The sequence below is a fragment of the Eulemur rufifrons genome, chromosome 17, assembly GCF_041146395.1.
Source record: "Eulemur rufifrons isolate Redbay chromosome 17, OSU_ERuf_1, whole genome shotgun sequence".
Lineage (NCBI taxonomy): Eukaryota > Metazoa > Chordata > Mammalia > Primates > Lemuridae > Eulemur > Eulemur rufifrons.
The window spans coordinates 6,044,429-6,065,046 of record NC_090999.1 but is presented as its reverse complement, the minus strand read 5'-3'; the positions used below and the strand labels follow the sequence as shown (position 1 = coordinate 6,065,046).

Sequence of the window (20,618 nt, the reverse complement as noted above, 5' to 3'; positions counted from 1 at the left end):
TTCCTTCCCCTACTGAGATATTATGGGGATAAAGGCACAAACCAAACACACCGAGTTACGGGGAGATGTGCTTAAGAGAGAAATCCACACGAAGAAGCTATGCCTCCTATGGAGGATACAGCATGTCATGTAGAGCTTCACTAGTATTGATACAAAAAATTGGGAAAATGGTTCAATAGTCATTGTCTAGAGATCCCTAGAACAGTTTCCTAGTGACTGTCTTGGATCCTTCCTGATGTTTGGCCTGATTATTAATATCACTTCCTTTCACTCTCAAAAGTGTCCTAGTTTGGACCATAAATCGTATTGTTGTCTTGTTTATGAGACACCCAGCTCTGCGTGTTTCAGTACATCAGCCCCTGTGTTATTCTATTAGATCTCTGGCTTTCCCCAGGCAGAGGCCTCACACATGTATTCCCTCATTTCCATGTAGTGGGGGGTTGGCTTTCTGTGTTTCTGTGTTCTTTTTGCCCTGTCCCAGGTCAACTCAGGGGACAAAGCCAGAGGCAATATACTGGTTTCCTTATTCTCTTGTAGCATACTGGGAGGAAATTTGATTAAAAACTGAATGATGTCATAGCTTAATATCTTCTTTCAGCTAAACCTTACATGACTTTCTTTTAGTCTTTTAAAATATTTTATAGGGATTAAAATATTTCTCCGATCTTTGAATTCAATTTAATTTTCCTATTAAAAAACTTGCAAGTTTTGATTTATGATTTTGCAAATTAAATAATTCATTCTTCAAAGAAGTGAGTCTATACATTTAAAATATTATCAGGAAAAAAAAAAGAACATAGCCAATAGGCATTATCTGCTTTAAAAAATTCAGGAATATTCATGAAATTATTTATAACTAATTGAGCCTGGGAATGTATGATTTGGCAGAAAGGGAGGAGGCTTTGTGCTTAGAATGGGATAAAAGAGCAAATTAGACAACAAAGTCTTTGTCACTTGGAGCTAGAACATTCACACGAATGTCCAGTTAACAAAGCTCCTATAGAAGTAAAGAGATGGGGAGTTCTAGGGGCGAGTTTTGGGCTTGTAGAGCACATGCCAACATGGAGGTGGTCACCCTCATTTAGGGAGAAGCCAGCACATGCCCCCATGGCACAAGTTGTTCCTGTTTGAGTCAACAATCCATGTAAATAATGCATTTTCAACAGGTCACGTTCCCCTCAAGGATGGAACCAAATGTGCTGGAACCGCATTTCCAGTCCCACTGCTGGGGTCTTAGCAACAGCTTTCTTCCCATCAGGGGCTCAGTGAGCAGCGCACCTGTGGATGGCAGGCTCAGATTCTCAGATTGCTGTGTAAATGTCACCCAGGTGTGCTTGGCCCCATCCCCCACTGCCGGCTCCTCCACCCTACACCCAGGAATCTGAATCATAAGATTCTGTTTGAAGCTCTTTGGTGTTTCTCCAGTGGCAGGTGAAATCCAAACTCCTTGCTTGGGGCTCCTGGACTGGCCCAGCCTTCTCTCTCCTGTGGTATCCATCTGACACTGGCTTCATTCCATCCCCATCCATCTCAGAATCCCTTCTCAGGCTGTTCCTTCCCCCAGTTGTTCTCTTCCCCTGCCTGTGGCTTGGTGGCCACCTCCCACCTCCATGCCCGCCCCTCTGGAGGTGGTCAGTAAATGTCTGATGCTAGAGCAGTGCTCTAGCTGGCTTCCAAGGCTCTGTCTGTAGTATGGTCCCAGCCACCATGTTTGGTCCCAGACCCACCGAAAGGAGCACAGATCCTAATTTGATATACAAAATGCATAATTAATGAGTTAGCTTGTTAATTACATACTGGTAATCTGTTTACCAACATATGTGTTTATATTAATTTGTATAGTGAGAGAGTTATTTTAAACAAACAGTGGTCTATATTGGGATGATTACCAGCCAAGTGCAAGGCACTGGACATCCATTGCCTTTGATTCTCACAATGATTCTATATGTTGGGTATTATTGTTGCCATTCTAATATGGGGAAGACAGAAAATGTGCTAGTAAATAACTTGACTCAGTTCATACAGCCAGCAGGTGGAAGTATTGAGCCATATATACATATACCTCATCACTGCATGTATGTGGTACGCACACACGTAGACACAGACATGTATATCTATAATCTATCATCTCTATCTTTTGTCTATCTTGCTACCTTTTAGTAGAAATCTCAGGAAAAGAACTTTAGTCCACCAATAGCTTTGAATCTATATTTAATTTAATTTAACTTAATTTAATTTTAGTTGAATGATCTGTTTTTAATGAATACCTAGATGAAATTAGACTTTCTTTGGAAACCTCTACAGCACATTTCCATGTAGCTGTGACAATGGAAGCAATGTACATAGTAAAGAGAGGGTCTAAAATCTAGGAATGTATGTGGAAGTGGTGTTACAGTGGCTGACACCAACAACTTTAGGGAACAGAGGACTTCTGGCTGTGTGTCATGGCTAAAGATTGTTTCCACTAACTCATTTTCTTTTGGGGAAATAGCTTGCTACTGCAAAAACTCAGCGTGGTTGTGTTTATGCTCCTCAAATTCTGATCACCTTTAAACTCAATATATGTGTGTTTGCCCATTCATTGTCATAATGTGAAGTTCTGTTAAATAGAAATTATTCCAAGGAACATCAAGAATAAATCATGAAATAATAATAATAGCCACCATTTATTGGGGCCCCACTATGTACCAGTCCTTCTAATCCTTACAGCTTTACAAAGGTCCTCAGCACCAGTAGTCATATGTGATGACAGAGCATGTTGGATGTCACTGGTGCAGCCCTGGCAGAGCCATTTTCCAGCCTGACTGGAAATGGAAATTATATTTATAAAGTGGCTTTTGACTGTAAAATAATTTATGATAGATTTTGATGCTAGTAAGATATCTGTACAGTTGGACAATTGGAATTCCTCTGTGTCTTTAATATCCACTCTTATTGATTTTAGACAAAGATTTCTATGTCAAGAACCTTTCAATGATCTGCTCAATGATGAAGTTGACTCTTTTCAACATGGTGCATCTGTATTGATGCTCTAGGCATTGGAATAGAAAGAACATAGAATGGAAAGCTTCATTTGCATGCTTAGCATTTGGTTTTACATGGTCAAAATCTTCCCAAAATTTTTGATTCTTTTCTTCTTCTCAGCACTTATGATTCTTTATATTGTGAGTCTCTTCTCAGTGGTCCCATCTGCATGGTCACTGTTATGTAAGAAAAGATAGAAAATAAAAATTCTTATACCATGAAGTGTAATTCTAGTTATTAACATAACATACATTTTCTGTAATACTCTGTAATCCATAACTTACTATGTTTTATAAATATGAGAAAAAAGTTTTCTTCGTGAATATATTTATATATAAGCTGACATATCCTCATGCCTATTTTTATTCTGAGTTAGCAGCACACTCAGTTCTCTCTCTCCCATGCACTCATATCCGTTGTAGACTAGAAGGCAATGCCTGATTCTGACATGTTCCACGCACGCAGGAGTGACAGGTACTAGTTTGTGGTGAATTGCATTTTAAGAGACAGAACGTAAATAACGGAAGGAAAACAACATGCATCTTCTTATCCTGCCCAGTGATATTCAAATGTCCCCAACCTCCAAATTTATATCTATAAATATAAGAGATGTTTGTCTGCATAACAATTCTTCCTGCTTTTTTATTTTCCTTTGAAAAGGAACAGGATGCTGGCTGAATTTCCAGAGGCTCTGCTTTCCAAAAAACAGAGCTTCCCAAGTTAACAGCGGTCACCCAGCGAGGGACCTGCCGTTGTCCTGTCAGATCGCCGTAGGGCCGCAGGATCCGTTTCCAAATGTAATCTCGCTCTGTGGCTAACATGACCTGTATGTGCTAGGGTCTGAATTAGGGAACAACATCTATTACACACTGAACACAAATTCTTTTCTTGTTTCTTCAAACAAAAGGTAAAAATGCACGTGAACATTCTATCAAAACTCCACTTTGTCACCTGACCGTAACACTGGGCCAGGGGGTTTGGAGGGTGGTGGAGGCTGTCTGTAGAAAGGGGAAGCCGTGGGCCAGTCTGCCGACCATTACTCAGTTTTCCTCTTATTTGAGAAACCTGCATGGGGTGGCTCACTGGCATGGATAATGGACATGGAATGGCCTCTACAGTCATTTATTGGCACCCTGATGCTATCGTGGGTGCCATTTGAAACACCATCTCTGGAGATGGATCAAACACTTCCCAAAGATATTCTTGTTTAATAAGTCCTTGAGTTGTTGGTTTCTTCCTCCCACCTTTTCTTCTTTCTGAATCATTCCTGATGGCTCTGATAGCTATAGGTTTGTTTTATCTGGTTATTTGTCTTCCCTTCTAGTTGGTTCTAAAACCCTTCTCAGTCTGTCCCTGGGCTACCCACACTCAATGGAATGGGATGACTCCGCAGCCAAGAGCTCACCATTCGGGTTTCTAAAGCATTGTCCAGAAATCCAGATCCTATACTTGAATATTGCTGGCATATTGTTAATTGATTGTTCTCTTGCAGACCACTATTTTTTCAGTGTAGTATAATGGTAAGTTTGTATGCTCTAGGGTCAGACCACCTGGACCTAAATTCAGGACTTCCTCTTGCCTGCCCCTCCCCCATTGCTAGTTGTGTGAACTTGGACAAGTGACTAAATCTCTGGGCTTTAGTGTCCTTATCCATGAAATGGGAAGAATAGCACAGCACCTACCTCATGTGGGCTTAATGGGAATATCAACGTAAAGCCGAGCACAGAGCTTGACACGAGAGTTAACACTCTACACATATTGACTGTTTTTAGGATAAACTCAACCTTGACCTGGAAGAAACCATGAAAGATCTTTTCTCCTTTGCAGCTGTTTGTTTTCCTGCTCAGACCTTCTAGAGACTACAGACAGCACTATGTGGTTTTCATGCTATTTGTCCTCAGGTGAATAGCAGAAGTGGGTAGTTGAGAGGGTATTTGATAAATTTTGGTAGTCTCTGCCTCACTCCTCATGGGCATGTGCTGGTCACCTTAGTACTGGGCTAGACACACCTTGTCCCTTGATCCTTTCTTTATTTTCTCTATCTTAGATAGAATTTGTTGTTGCTGTTATTGACGATGATTATGGTGGTGACTTTTTGTTTGTTTATTTTTAGTACAATGCTCAAACTCTGGTCCTGGTTATATAACCCTGGGTGCAGGACCCATTTTGAAATGATTTAGCTTTCTCCTTAGAGTTAGAGGTGCCAGAAATGTTTTCTTTAGACAGCAAATACAGTATTGGAATTGCTCCCTGTCTCTGCTTTTGGGGTCTGCTTCATCAAGTAATTCTCTTTTGGAGACTCGTAGGGAATACAGATTCAAAAGTGGCCCCAATATTTCCTTTACGTTCCCAAAATACAAGTTACAAATACGTAATCTGCTGTTTTGCAAGCATCTCTCCAGGATATTAAAGCATAGTATTAGAGTAAACATATATAACTTCCATTGCATACCCTTTAATACAATTCAGTTTTTTTTTTAATATCCATTTCAGGTGAAAGAAGTAGTGATCTAAGAATATGTTTGACAGTTTATAAATTAAAATCAGTTCTTGTCAAAATCTCAGCATATAACTTGATGTACTTAAATGACTTGATGGTATATTGTACCAAAGGGAAAACATAATACATAAGCCATTTAGTATATTTGTTACATTTTTGAAAGTTGAATTAAATTGAAACATTTTGTGATGATATTGAATATATGTATTGATTGAAAATTGGCAGCAGTCTTTATGGACAGAATAGCAGAGTAGTCGACGCCAACTGCATATCAACGTCTGTATTTCAGACCTTAGGTGAGCCTGTGTCTTATTATTAGCAGTAATGACTCCTCTTGTAGCCAATCATAGTTTTAGTTTTCCTGCCAATAACATGTTTATTGGTACAATCCAATTGCATCTGGAAAAATACAAGGCCAATTGAATTGCCCCAATAAACTAATTGTCCCTGAAAATGTGTCCTTGTGGACATGGCTGTTGTCTTTATCTTTCTATTAATTTTGAACACCAAAGGTTATTGCCATAATTATCCTAATTGCACCATAAAATTCAGATGCTTGCTGATTGAATGGAAAGCTCTTAGAAATAGAGAAAACAATAAGAATGAAACCTGGTTATCAGAGGCTTTAAAGGCAAATATTAAGGCATATCTATGTCTGAAATGGTTTCATTTCTATTATCAATGGTCTCAAACAGGAAGTTAGGAAGCTAACATTTTAAATACTATATGTAAAATTCTGTTGATAATTAATACTTACTAAATTCCTTTTTGGAAGTTAGGAATGGACTTGGTGGTTAGGTAAACGTTTTGCCATAATTTTGTCATTTCTGAATCCCCATTTTAAGCTAATTATGAGACCACAAAGCTACAAGGCTATGTCTCCATCTCAGCACTCTTCCCTCCTCTAAATGGATTTCCCCACAACCCAGAAATAAGAAAATAAGAATTTATTCTCACACTTACATGGTCACCATAATAATGGGATTGCTAAAGCTAATTCCAGGCACTAACTTTATGGTTTTATTACAGTTTTCATTTTAGTTACCATCAATGAAAAAAACATTTTTGGAGTTCTTAGAAAAAGCACATAAATTGTGTCAAAGTCATATGAGTGGATATAAGTAAAGTCGAATAATTTTGTTGTCTTGCACACAAACAGGATAGTAGACTCCTAGTTTCTGAATCACATTTCATCTCTTTAATCTTATTTTCTCCCTCTCTCTCTGAAGATTATGCAAGAATTTGCAAATGAAGTCATGCATATTGCTTTAAAATGTGCTGCAAATCTTTGCTGCCCGTTTTTGATGGTGTCAACGTCACGTTCACTTGAGCACTGATTTAGTTCAGGATACTTGAGGGTGGAATCACGCTGATGACTTCCTAACATTTAGAACTCCAGTGTGACACTGAGCTTCCCAGCAGCGTAGGTCATTAAGCTGCTCATGTGGCCTCCCACTTGTCTTATAAGAACCGATGTTATGTAAACAAAACCATATCTCTTTGGAAGAAATACCAAACAGGTAAGACAAAAAAGGATTAGTACATGGATGTTGAGAGTTTTCTTCTTTCTTGTTGTTTCCAGAACCAAACTTTGTGTCGTCTTATGACATCGGAAATTTTACCTACTTCTTTTTCCGAGAAAATGCCGTGGAGCACGACTGCGGGAAAACCGTGTTCTCCAGGGCCGCCCGGGTCTGCAAGAACGACATTGGGGGGCGGTTCCTGCTGGAGGACACCTGGACCACGTTCATGAAGGCACGCCTGAACTGCTCGCGCCCCGGAGAGGTCCCCTTTTACTACAACGAATTGCAGAGCACTTTCCTCCTTCCCGAGCTGGATTTGATCTATGGCATCTTTACCACCAATGTGTATGTAACTTGAAATAATTTCTTTCCCTGCTCTTTTACTCATTCTGAATAAGTCTTTTGTTCTTTGACCTTTGAGGTTTCAGAGTTGCTCTAAAGGAAATCTTTCTTATTTTACTGGGCTAACTGCCAAAAAAAAAAAAAAAAAAAAAGACTTTTCAGTGTGACCTAAATGTTAGGCAAATGTTAGACAAAGATACGTGATTTGGGAGACTTGTATTAGGAAAATAAAGCTAATCAAGAAAGCTTTGCTCTATCTTTAGGAAATAGTAATATCAAATTATTCTAATGTGAATTGCTCCTTCATGACTTGCCAATGTGTCCTGAGCACTTTCTGAATTACTGGTCTATGTTAGACGTATTTTTTTTCCGCACACAAGTTATGCATTTGTACATAATGAAAGCGGTGTTGTCTGGAAAATGTGATCTAGGAGATAACACAACTCTTGCCTCCACCCTGGTCTCATATGAAATGTACATTCTCACTTTCCCGTAGCTGCATTTTAGACCATCTTTGTAGAAGAGGGCTAACGCAGGCACACGTGTTTGTAAATGACAATTATACCTTTTAAATATTTTTGAAAAAAGTATTTTTTTTCTTTTCTTTGGGGGAGATATTAATACTCCTATCTTCAGAATGGTCAGTGTTTGCACTGGGTGAACCCTATGAAGATTTCTGACCACTTGTTCACGCTTCATCTGGCGGAGTATCAATGACCCCGAAGTTTTCAGTCCTTAGCTGGCGTGCTGAGACACAACAGGGGCACACCCCGGCCCCAGGAATTAAAGAACACGTTGAGGCTCTGAGCTCCACTGTCCCCAGTAGGGGCTGTGCTAATGATGATCCCACACTATGGGGACTGGTTTGGGGCACCTTTGAAGTCTGTAAGGTGGTGACCTAACATTTTGGACAAAAGCCAACTATTTGTATTCAAGGTAAAGGATGCAAACCTGGAGCGGTGGGATGTGCTGATAAATGGGGCAGATGACCAGCAGTCTTGGTTTGTCTGGGGTTATCCCGGTTTTAGCATCCAGGGAAGACTCATATGCCTGGGTCCCTATTGTGTCTGCTCTGCATCCTCAGTGGTTTTATTTTTTATTAATTTTTTTATTTTTTTATTTTTATTATTTTTTTTGGTGATAAAAATCTGGCATCATTGCTTTATTTATTTATTTTTTTTTAATTTCAGCATATTACGGGGGTACAAATGTTTAGGTTACGTAATAACTATTTTTAATTTACGTTTTCATCTCTTGGGCATCAAAAGCTTGCCCCTGAATTGAGCTTCTGAGGAGTCACATTACCTGCCTTGTACTTCTTGTTAACCTTTCCTCCCTGCTCTCTCTGCTGCTGAGCTCAAGTGTTAACATTTGCTTACTGATGTGCACTCCACGAAGGGTCTACTTTCTGACATGAAGTCAGAGAAACAAGGCTAATATGGATGACCCTGTGCCCAGTCCCACTCCACCACGACCATCTCCAGTGTTGTAAATCTGGTCTTCAACCCCAGAGGTTATTTTCTCTCTTTGATAAGTTTCTTTAAAAAAAAAAAAATCAATTCACAGTTTCTGAAGTTGATTTGCTTTCCAAAACCTTATTTAAGAAATAGTGCAGGCTGCACAAGATAAATGTTCAGTTGCTCAGTTGACATCAATTTTACACACAATGGGAGCTCGGCTTACTTAGCTGTTCATTGCCCTGGCTCTGGGTAACAAAACAAGACATCAATTTCAAAAGTTACGTAAGCTCCGTGTCTGAAACATTCGGAGATGGTGAATGGTCCATTTAGATAGTTGCAAAAGTTAAGTTGCAGACTGTGCCGGACTGTCTTGTGTTGCAGATTCCCATTATGTCAGAAGTCACCCAAACGGAGCATCTCCACCGGCAGAGGGGGAATCGCCGCGTCCCCCTTTCTCTCTGGAATACTTCATTCTTACTGAGGCTCGGGGATGAATTTCTGATGCGCCCCTTTATATTACAACACATCCCACCTCTCCTCCCTTTCATGCCCAAGCCTCGATCTTCTCAAAAGATGGCTACATTCTTGGTGAGATTTGCTTCAAACTGAAAGGGAGCGAGGACCAGAGGTAGCTGGTAGCTGGTTATGTCGGTCTCTGAATTAGAAAGCCGCCTCATACTCTGCTGGACTTTGTGGCTCAGGGTTTTGGTCGCCTCTGTGCATCCCTCAAGGTTTCTTGGCACTTGAAGAATCAGGGGAAGGAGACTGTTCTGATCCGGTCTGTCCTATCATCTCCCACCCACCACCGCTGCTGGTGCCTCGCTGGCCCCTGGCTGGGCTCCCTCCTGGGTCTGACTTTCTTTCCCCAGCACAGTTGCTTTCTCATTCTTACTAAAGTCCGGTCACGTGTTCAAAGCCTAATTCTCCCCTGTACTCGTGTTGTGACTTATCTTGTTCCTTTCTGAGGATAAAGAAGAGTGAAAAGACTGATATGAATAAACTCATCTTTGGCGTCCACCCTTTGCTCTGCAGCACGGGGCCTGTGTGCCTCCTGCCGGCCCCTGTCCTTGGTGCTGGGTGCCCGGAGCAAGCACATACCTGCCCTCGAGGTCCTTACCTTCCTGTGGGATGTTTAATACTGTCCACTTCACACGTTACTCTCTCAGGGAATTCAGAATCCTGCCTGAGGTTCAAGTCCAGCTCCCCTCTCTAGTAACTGGGCAACTGTGGGCGAGGGTCTCCTCCTCGCTGTACCTCATTTTCCTTATCTGTGAACTTCCCTTACCTTGTAAAGATTAAACTAACTAAAAACAGTAAAGCCTTTAGAATAGTGTCTAGCACCTATTTAGCTTCAGTGTTTGTCAAATAAAACAAATATTAGGTAGGTATTCCAGTTTTGGAGTTTCTTTGATTTTTTTCCCTCTCATGCAGGTAAAATGATTGCTGAGAAATGGACATGGTATTATCTCGGCATTAATGTGGAAAGTGAAGCTTCCTCCTTTTAACTCTGTGTCCCCTTTGGGAAACTGAGCTGAGCTGAAATGCAAATCTGTTTATGCAAAATTATTTTTCTGTTTCCCTGCGTAGTCAAAGGGCACTGATTTTCTGAGAGTCCCCCGTTCATGACTCTTGTGCAGGGCTTGAATTCTGAATTAAGGCTTCAAGATTCCATGTGTTAGTGCTATGTTGTTTTTCTCTCAGACTGTTTGAATTTAAAATCCCTTTTAAATAAGTAAATAAATAATGAAGGGTCAGACGATCACTTTTCTCAAAATACTAAAAGTTGATTATTTTTAAAGGATGACAAATGAACACAAATGCCTGGGTATTAAACAATAAAAAAAAAAGGTAAAAACCCAAGAAAATTAAGTTTCCTCTGCCTCCAGGCAAAGTAACCAGATAAACGGGTTGGGAAGGCAACCCCACAAGGCAGAAAATCGGCTCCTTCCTCTGGAGGAGAAAGTCTTTTTCTTCCATAATTTAAAAGGTGCAAAACACAGCTCTTCAGAATCCCTCACTGCCCCATTGCAGCTAAGTGGACTAATCCCTTCTGGCAGGGTTGCCACGCTAACAGCAAACTAGCCTGGTTTCTATACCAAGGTGTTTGCTCCTCCACAGGGAAACCACGGGGAGCCCCGTTCTCTGCTCTGACTTCATCCTCTTGGGATGTTTGAGAGATGGTGGCTTGGAGGTCTCTGGAAGCTTCTCAGTGGAGGTCAGTGGAGGTCAGCAGTCGCTGCTGGGCCCTCTGACCAGCCATCTCCTTTCTCTCCTCGGCCCCCAGGAACAGCATCGCCGCGTCGGCCGTGTGCGTCTTCAACCTGAGCGCCATCTCGCAGGCCTTCACCGGGCCCTTCAAGTACCAGGAGAACTCGCGCTCCGCCTGGCTGCCCTATCCCAACCCCAACCCCAACTTCCAGGTAATTTCAGGGGCACAGGGGCACTGTGGGTGAATGCAGACAGGCAGCGCAACTGGAACCACAGGTGCATGCACCAGCTGCTGTAGTTCCCCCGGTCCCCCGCGGACAGTCCTGCAGCCTCCTCTGGGCTAATGTCAATGGACCGGAGCCTTTTGTCAGCTGTGGCACCTGGACCAGAAAAGGGCCTGTTGTCAGCGGTGATGCCTGAGACCGGACTGAAAAAGGCCAGCATTTTGCAGCGGGTTAGGAACCCAGGCGTCAATTAGTACTAATGATGCTGGGCTCTGCATCCCCAGAATGTCTAATCCCTAATGAATGGCGTTCTAATGAATGGGTGCAGGGCACAGAGTAGTGCAGACGCAAACAGGATTAGAGCTCTAATTGGCAAATGTGGCAGGTTTCCTGTTGGAGAGGAAAGAACGTAACAGGCAGCTGGAGGGAAGGAAAGGAGATGGAGGCTGTTGGTCTACAACCACAGAAGTGCAGCCTGTTCAGCCTGTAAGGGCCTTGTGAGCCCTCGAGTCTCCCAGTGTGCAGAAGAAGCTGAGACCCAAAGAGATGAAGCAACTTACTCATGTTTGGTCAGTCAGTGGGTTTATTCATCTGCTCGGGATGCTACAACAAAATAGCACACACTGGGTGGCTTAAAACAGAGACATTTGTTTTCTCACTGTTATGGAGGCTAGAAGTTCAAGATCAGCATGTAACAAGCATCCTTTTCTGGTGAGAGCTCTCTCTTCCTGGCTCGTAGATGGCCATCTTCTCACTGTGTACTCACATGCTCCATGGAGAGAGACATCTCTGGAGTCTCTTCTTCTTACAGAAGAGCAGCTGGTCCACTCGGTCAGGGACCCAGCCTTATGACCTCACTTACACTCGTTTACTCTCACAGAGGCCCCATCTTTAAATATAGCCATGCGGGGTGTTAGGGTGCGGCAGATGAATTGGGAGGGGCACAGACGTTTAGTCCCTAACAGCAGGCTTCCCTTGAGAGTTTCTTGACACCTTTCATAGGATCATCGTCGTCATTGCCCTGCATGAAATTTTTAGCACCAGCAAGTCCCAGCACCCTGCTGGGTGCTTCAGGTGCATCGTCTTGCTCTATGGCAACAGTGCTGTGATGAGCAATGGGTTTCTACATACAGAGGACAGTGAATCTTGGGGCAGATAAGCCGGCTCAGGCAACACCGCTGATTCGCGGCCGAGCTGGGATCCCAACCTTGGTCCTCAGATGCAAAACCTCCCCTATTCTGACTAAATGACTGCTAGTTACCATTACTCATCCGTGGTAGAAGTGGGTGCTGTGTCCAGGACCCCAAATCCTGATCGGGCCATCATCCCAAAGCATACGGCCTTTGGCTTCTGAGAAAACTGGGAGTATGGAAAGATTCAGTTATTTACACTTTACTTGGACTTTGTCGAGGACCATTCAATTATATTTGTTTTGAGAGAGTTTTTTGTTGTTGTCGTTGTTGTTGTTGTTGTTTTAGAAAGAGCATGGGGTTCAGAATAAGATAACTGGTTTACATGTCATTTTTACCATTTACTGCTTTTTTTGGCAAATTATTTGGCATCTTTTATCTAATATTTTCATCAATAAAATGGGAAACAATGGATACAAATACATGGGAATATTTTAGGAGTAAATTTTGACAACACAGATTAATGTGCATTGTTTACTGTATAAAGTATCTGATTAAAATGACTCTTAGGGACCATTTATTTGATGCCTTCTAGGAGTTATATGTTGGGTAAATATATACTTTGTCTCATTGTCTCCTCTTATATAGAGGAGAAAATACATCATTCCTTTTAAGAAAGTCCTTGTAAAATCCTGAAGGTTAAAAACTTAAAGATGCTTATTCTATTTATAGTGTACTTTCAATTATTGATGTTTTTATCACAAAAGTCTCACAATGAACAGAGTGACTTAATAAACTTTGTAATCCCTTACCTCCAGGCAGTGGATAACTTTTAGCTGGTTCATCTGGATACATTTGTAGCACACAGCAAATCCCCTCATTTCCTATGGCCAGAAGCATCTGGTTTTAAAATGCCAGTGTCACACGGAAGGGCTTACTTTCCTTTATGAGCTGGAAGTGGGTCCATGCAGCATAATGAATGAAGTATGCAGAAATGTGGCATGCACTTCAGGCAGGAAGCTTGCACAGCCGAGCTTGTCTTTTGAGGTAGGAGTTAAGACTTATAGGGGACCAAAGTTACAGATTATGGTGATTCTTTGTATAACTCCTGGTATAAATAAGGACCAAGTGTTTTCTTCTTTGCTGTCTTCAATAGCCACACAAGGATAGGAATGCTGATGGACATTCATGAAACCATTCAGACAGGCATGGAGTAGGAGTTCACTTTGAAAGGTCTCCTCCACCAGATGGGCCTTATGTTTGCAATAACTGACAATAAGAAGTTGTTGGATTGTTTAAATTCTTACACTTTATATTGACATTTAGAATTTATTGCAGCACTCTATATACCATTAATCAGAGGAGCAGAAAGGGAATTCAGATTCAGGAAAAAGAATGGGTGACAGTGCATGGTATTTCAACATGTAATATAGAAATCTCAGTTGAAAACAATAATGAAACAACAAAAATTATTTATTATTTTTCTCAGTTGCAATCTAGAAACCACCATGGGTGGTGCTTTAAAGCCCACCGTGTTAGAGACTTCAGTCCTCAAAGTCATCCAAACCCTAAGCCTCACTAAGAAAAGTGTCAGTCACTAAAATGGAACATCATCTGGACACACCTAGAGTAGGGCAGGCTCCAGAAATTTCTGTGCAGTTTTGATTACCACTGGTCAGAAAAGATGAAGCCAAAATGGAAAAAGAAAGTGGCCAAGTGGATGAGGAGGCTGTTGCTGGGGGAAACAAGAGCAGAGATCTGGCCATGGCCATCCAGACCCCTGGATACACAGCAAAGCGGGAAGGAGCAAGGAGGCAGGTGAACAGAGGGGCCGTTAGAATCGGGCACCCTTAGCAGGAATATAGGTGATTGTGGGCTGGACCACCAAACACTGCGGTGCTGGAACAACGATGGATTTGTTGTCCTTTAGACAAGTAAACATGTAAAAATGCAAATATTAATATTATTATTTTAAAAAATTAGAGTTGCTGACCTTATTACTTGAAGAGGTGTTGGCATGCACCCAGGGTAGGTTGTAAGCCCCATGAGGACAGTGGATGTACTTTTATTATTTTCCTCTTGCATGCTGTCCCCAGGGTGTCACCCAGTGCCCCACACAGACACTGCAGGAGACCGGCCTGCAAGGCACAGCTGCAGAACATACAATCAGGAGAGACTAGGTAGGGTGCTTACGCTCCAATAAATATAGCCTCTAAATTTGAACCAAAAGTATTTGAAACTGAATCCTTGGTGAGATTTTCATTATAGGCTGGCAAAAGAAACCAAGGAATAGTAGAATATACTTCAAAACCAGTTCTTGACCATTCAGGCAGATGACTTAAATGAGACTCGGGGTCCGGGAATAAAGACTAGAAGGCACAGCTAGTGGCCTTGCCACGTAGCCCCAGGGTGCTGGAAGCTCCCTCCTGGGTCCCCCACCTCTCCTGTTTCCTCCAGAGCAGCCAGAGTTCCTCATTTTTACGTTACGCTCCCTGGTTTTTATGATGCCAGTTTTTTACAGACACCTTGTATACAGAACATCCGAAACAAATACCCGCGTGCAAACTTCTCCCAGCAGGCAGGTAACTAACTGCCACCTGTGCCTTAGGTATTGTCATCGATTTCAGGAATAAAACCACCAAACACAAAGGCACCCTCAGAACTAGAACTCACCTGCTCCAGCCCAGTGGAGCCCTTTTTCATTTTTTAAAACACTTCTTGACAGGCAATGTTCCTCCCCTCCAAGTGTTACTGTTCAATACTATAATCACATAGAATCTCCTAGCACATTCTCCCTTCAGCCCCCAGTGGTGACTGCTTGTGTATTCACTGGCTGATTCCTGCCGTCCTTTGTTTATTCACTCGTTTCCCTCCAGCCGCTGAAGCTCAATGGACCGAGGAGTCGCTGTCCTGCTACAAGACGAATGCATTTACCATTTACCATGGGCTGAATGGCTTCTCTGTGCCAGGCACATTGTCCTGTTCTCTGGCATTTACAAAGACTTTCAATTAATTTACAAATACTTTCCACTGATTATCTCAGCTGGCCTCACAACAGCCTTGAGAAGGGAACAGAGTAGGTAATTTTCTAGCTGCTTTGCAGGGAAGAGAAAGAAGCTGAGAGGCGGCCCTGCTTAAGGCCATGTGGCTGGACCCCTCACCTGAGACCACGAGGTTCCAGAGTTATGGAGCCAAAGGGCCACCTGGGTCACAGGTTGCAGGGCCGAGCCCTTCACCTGAACTCACACGCACCCTTCAGGCGGAACATGGGGCACTCCTGCAGCGAGTTGATATTAAATTAAATATTGGACCAGACATGTGAAATCCGTTTAACTTGAAGATTCTCTTATTCGACAATCAGCCTATCATTTTATGGCATGTGGGCATTTTACCAAATGCTACAAAAGTATCATCTACTTTAAAAAAAGCAATTTCCATCTTACACATTCACACTTCTAACCTGCTATAAAACCAAGAATTAGAAATGACATGTCACAGACAGTAGTTTCCGGTGGTGCGGACCCGGAAATTCATTTACATCAAACCTACTTCTGTGAAGTGCTGCCGGGGACCAGGCCCCATTTGTGCCAGGATTTCATGTTTATGAAAGACGGGAGAGGTGGTGGTGGTGATGTTCTGATTGTGAACTCGGCTCCACGAAAGCCTTGCTTTCCTTCCTATCCCTCGTTTTACCTTGTCCTTACTGGAGACTGTCATAAGTAACACCTGCCTGCCTCCCTACAACACAGCTGAGTTTAATTCTCAGCAATTTGCAGGCCTGAGTGCTCCCTTGTTGTATATGTGGGATTCACCTTCATGACATTTGCTCTATCCGAAAACCAGCCTGCCTGCCTGCCTTCCTTCCTTCCTTCCTTCCTTCCTTTTCTTTTCTTTTTTTTTTTTTATTTCAGGATATTATGGGGGTACAAATATTTTGGTTACAAGTTATGACTTTGCCTCACCCAAGCCAGGGTTAGAGGTGTGCCCTTCCCCCATGAAATGCACACAAATCAGTGGCATTCATATACGCCAATAACAGTCTAGCTGAAAATGAAACCTTCCTTCTTTTCTACTCTCTTCTCTCCCCTTTCCTCACTTCCATTATTGTCTCAGCTCTCTCTCTCCTCTTGTAAATTTTCCATTTTCTTTCTCAGATTTCTAGACTCTAAACAATTTTTTTTAATTTATTCTAACTTGGAATATAAGCACAAAGCAGTAAGGCCAGCACAGTGTTTTTGCAGCCCATGTGAATGATATCAGAATGATATTACATGATACCACAGACTAAAATGGCATAATGCTACTGCCACGGAACCCATGTCTTGCTTCTAGAGCCACTGCTACACTGGGAAAACTAATAAGTCAATATGATGTCCGTGATTGCTGCATTTTCAATTTGGTTACCTGATTTATCAGACAAATATAATAGTATGCGTTGAGCCAGACAGCTCCCATGAGACTCCAGAGGAGAAGAGTTTCTAGGCATGTGCTGTTTACGTTAAAGTTAGCAATGACTTCCACTTTATTTTTTAACTTCTGATTAGTGCATTTAGGATGGTGTTGAGAGAGCCCCCAATATGATATGTTCAAATCTAAAATGGGAGGGATGCTGAGGACAGGAGCATCAGGGAAATGGGGAAGCAAACATGTTTGCATACTTCAGTTATTCACTGTGGCTTGTTTGGTTTCCAAGTACCCTCTGGCTGGGGTGGCCACAGCCAGCTGTGGTTGTCCAGGCGGCGGGTTCCGGTAACACGGCCTGTCTTCCCTTGCAGTGCGGCACCGTGGACCAGGGCGTGTATGTGAACCTGACGGAGAGGAACCTGCAGGATGCTCAGAAGTTCATTCTGATGCATGAGGTGGTGCAGCCAGTGACCACCGTGCCCTCCTTCATGGAGGACAACAGCCGCTTTTCCCACGTGGCCGTCGACGTGGTGCAGGGCCGAGACGCGCTCGTCCACATCATCTACCTGGCCACAGGTAGGAGCTCGGCCCTCCTCTGAGGAGTTGTCTACCCTCTTCTGATTTTGTGTTTTAAATTCTAAGCATGCCATTTCAATCTCAAGCTCTGGGTCTGTCTTCTTTCCTTGCAACCAGCAAAACCCCACGATGCTCACTTACATCTTCCTCATTCTCAGTGCATCTTTTTGGAAATCTTAATTTCACCCTCTCTCTTTGTTCACTATATTAGTCATGATTTTAATTGGAAAAACAATGGCTTGTTTCTTAACTATCATTCCTCAACTATTCATAAAATAAGTCTTTTCTTTGCAAGACCATTTTAATTTGGGAGATTAAAACGATGGAATGCTTTGTTAGAGGACGCTGCTGGATAAAATAGTATCTGGGGATTGTCTTGGTGATTTCTAATTAGTTCAAAAACAGTGCTTCCAGAAAAATATATCTGTGGATGGTGGGAGAACATGTTTTTGCACATAAATAACAGAATATTTTGCAGCAAATGTAAGCAACAATGCTTATCAAATTACAAATAACACTGAGACCTCTTCGGTTTCCAAAGTAACTAGAGTGTGGGAGGCACATTCCATCTCAGTTTATTCCTCAGACAGGCCAGATTGTGCAAGGCCAGCCTCAGGGACCAGGGTCAACTCTGCACACATGCCCACCTCTTCCCTGCCTTCAGGTTCCCAGACAGAGCCACCTCACTGTGGCATCTGTCCCCCTCATTCTTTGTCCAGTGTTCTGTATAGTTTGTATCTTCTCATAGAACACAAAAACTTCTCAATTCATAATTATATATTTATCAATTAAGGTTTTCTAAATGAAGTTGCTATAATCCACTGAACCTTTACTATTTGTCAAATTCATCTGAAGCACTGCACAGTAAACTGGTGAGCAGACTGCCACTGCCCTGCCGTCCTGGAGCCCACATCCTAGTGGGGACAGCAGATAATACATAAACCAACCAGTCAGTAACAGGCCAGAGAGGCAATGACAAATGGATGAACAGAGAGGAATGGAGGTATGAACACCAGGCAGGCTCTTGTCCTGGCTGGGCAGGATCTGCCCCCCCACCTCCGGAGGGGACTGTCATGCTGAGTGCTGGCTGCAGAGGTGGAGCCACCCCTGTACCCAAGATTGAACAGCCAAGGCTGCAAGATGCAGGCTGGGGCAGCTGCAGGCAGTGCCACTGAGCATTCAAGGAAGATCAGGACGGATGTGACCACTGGATGGGCAGATGGAGGCTGTAGGTGCCTCTAAGGGCCAGTCTGGGGGAAGAAGGGGAGGAGAGGTGGGGTGTAGGCTGAAATCAGGTAGAAACAGCCGTTCAGAGCAGCTCTTCCCGAAGTGATTCAGGGAAGAGGAATAGAGATTGACGCGGTGTCTGGAGGGGATGGAAAGTCAAGGAAGGGACTGTTGTTTATTGTTGTTTTTTTTAAGAGAAGGAAAGGAATTACCATTGCACTGTCTGTCTTGCTCACCAGGCTTCAGATGGGAATTGTTTTTTTTTGTTTTTTTTTTTTTGCCATTTTTATCATTAATGCCCTACGGAGTGCCTGGCTTGGAGTAGGTTTGTGGAATGAATGAATTGAACCTTTCCAAACTGTTCCTAGTTTTTCATCATAAATGTTCAGGCTAATGCCACAGAGAATAGGACCATATCCTTGCAATCCTAGGAGGCAGCTGAGGTCCCCATCAATATCTGCGGGGTTGGTGGGGGATGGGGGGTGTGGTTATCCTTCAGCAGACCTGGGTGACTCAGTGCAGAGCAGCCAGGTCTCAATCTGAGCCTTCTGACCTACTCTCCACCCGAGGCCACGAGAACATGATGTTTGCTTCCTTTGTGTTTATGATGGTATGTAGTGAGCTTCTGAGGATTTATAATCAAACTCTCCTTCTGCTTGTATTTTGATGAATGTCTTAGTCAATCAGGTTGTTATAACAAATTGCCATAGACTGGGTAGCTTAAACAACAGACATTTATTTCTCACGGGTCTGGAGACAGGAAGTCTGAGGTCAGACTGCGTGATGACTTGTTTCCTGGTGAGGGCTCTCTTCCTGGTTTGCAGATGACTGTGTGCTTGCTGTGTCCTCACAAAGTGGAGAGAGAGCTTCTCTCTTCTGTCTCTTCCTATTAGGGCACTAACACCATTCGAAAGGCCCCATCCTCATTATCTAATCACCTCCAAAGGCCCCACCTCAAAGTAACATTTCATTGGGAGATTAGGGTTTCAACATATAAATCTTGGGGGAACACAAACGTTTAATCTACAGCTACAAGCAACTTCTTCTACCATTATTTAAAACATACCCATAGAAGCAAAATATTTGAGGATTTCTTATTACAAACAATATGTTTGAACAGAATCTAAATCAAGTCAAAACAGACCAATTGATCTGTGGAGATGATCGCACTTTGCATCTGGTCTTACACCCAAATGGGAAGTGTAGCCTGGCTTCTCCTGCTCCCCCGACACTGCCCAGGGCCCTGAACGCAAGGAACAAAATTGGTTCTTCAGTGTTAGTTTATCTCAGGCCCAAGTAATATAAAAATCCACTGTGGAAAACAATTTAATATATGCCAAACCACTATAAAATCAATAATTTTTTTGGTTTGATTAATTATAGAAACATTAGTTGTCATATTTTAATGTGTTTTTTTAACCATGTTTTCTGAAAAATTTTAATAGCCTATGCCTAGTTTCTAAACCACAAAATAATATGAAGTTATAAGCTATGAATTACTATATATCCCAATGTATTCCAAGAGGGATGTAATCAATGTCATCTTGATAGAGTAGCCGATTTTCCTGTGTTCTTCTAGGTCTCTTGCTCCGTCTCTGCCTGGCTTTGTTTTGGACCCACAAAAGGCAGACAACCTTCAAGTTTCAGATCATTAGTATTGATTGAAAGTTGCCCCAGCCAGTAAGATTATGATCTGTGGACCAAATATATATATATATATATATATATATATATAAATAAAAAATAGTTTCTCTAATACAAATTTTTCGTATAACTCCTTTAGGTTTAATGGCAGTTACTGGAGTTTAAGCACTAAAGTCTCCTGTCCCCAAACCTGCTGTCCTCTTGATTACACAGACATCAAGTTCATGTATTATTATTTCTGTGTGAAAAAGGATGATGTCATAACTCTGAGGTTTTAAGAAAGTTAATCCGATGCCCTGGGTTTTCTTGTTTTGCTAAGTCTAAATCTCTACAGTGGAGCATTCAAACCACTTTCT

At 42.3% G+C, this 20,618-nt stretch overlaps 1 protein-coding gene across 1 annotated transcript in view; it reads left to right on the top strand.

Moving 5' to 3' along the window:
* SEMA5A (semaphorin 5A) overlaps positions 1 to 20,618 on the top strand; it is a 320,883-nt gene that overhangs the window by 190,002 nt on the left and 110,263 nt on the right. Inside the window, exons 8-10 of the mRNA XM_069492176.1 lie at positions 7,107 to 7,392; positions 11,134 to 11,269; positions 17,187 to 17,391. Of these exons, the coding sequence (XP_069348277.1) occupies positions 7,107 to 7,392; positions 11,134 to 11,269; positions 17,187 to 17,391 (627 nt within the window). The remainder of the gene's footprint in view (positions 1 to 7,106; positions 7,393 to 11,133; positions 11,270 to 17,186; positions 17,392 to 20,618) is intronic.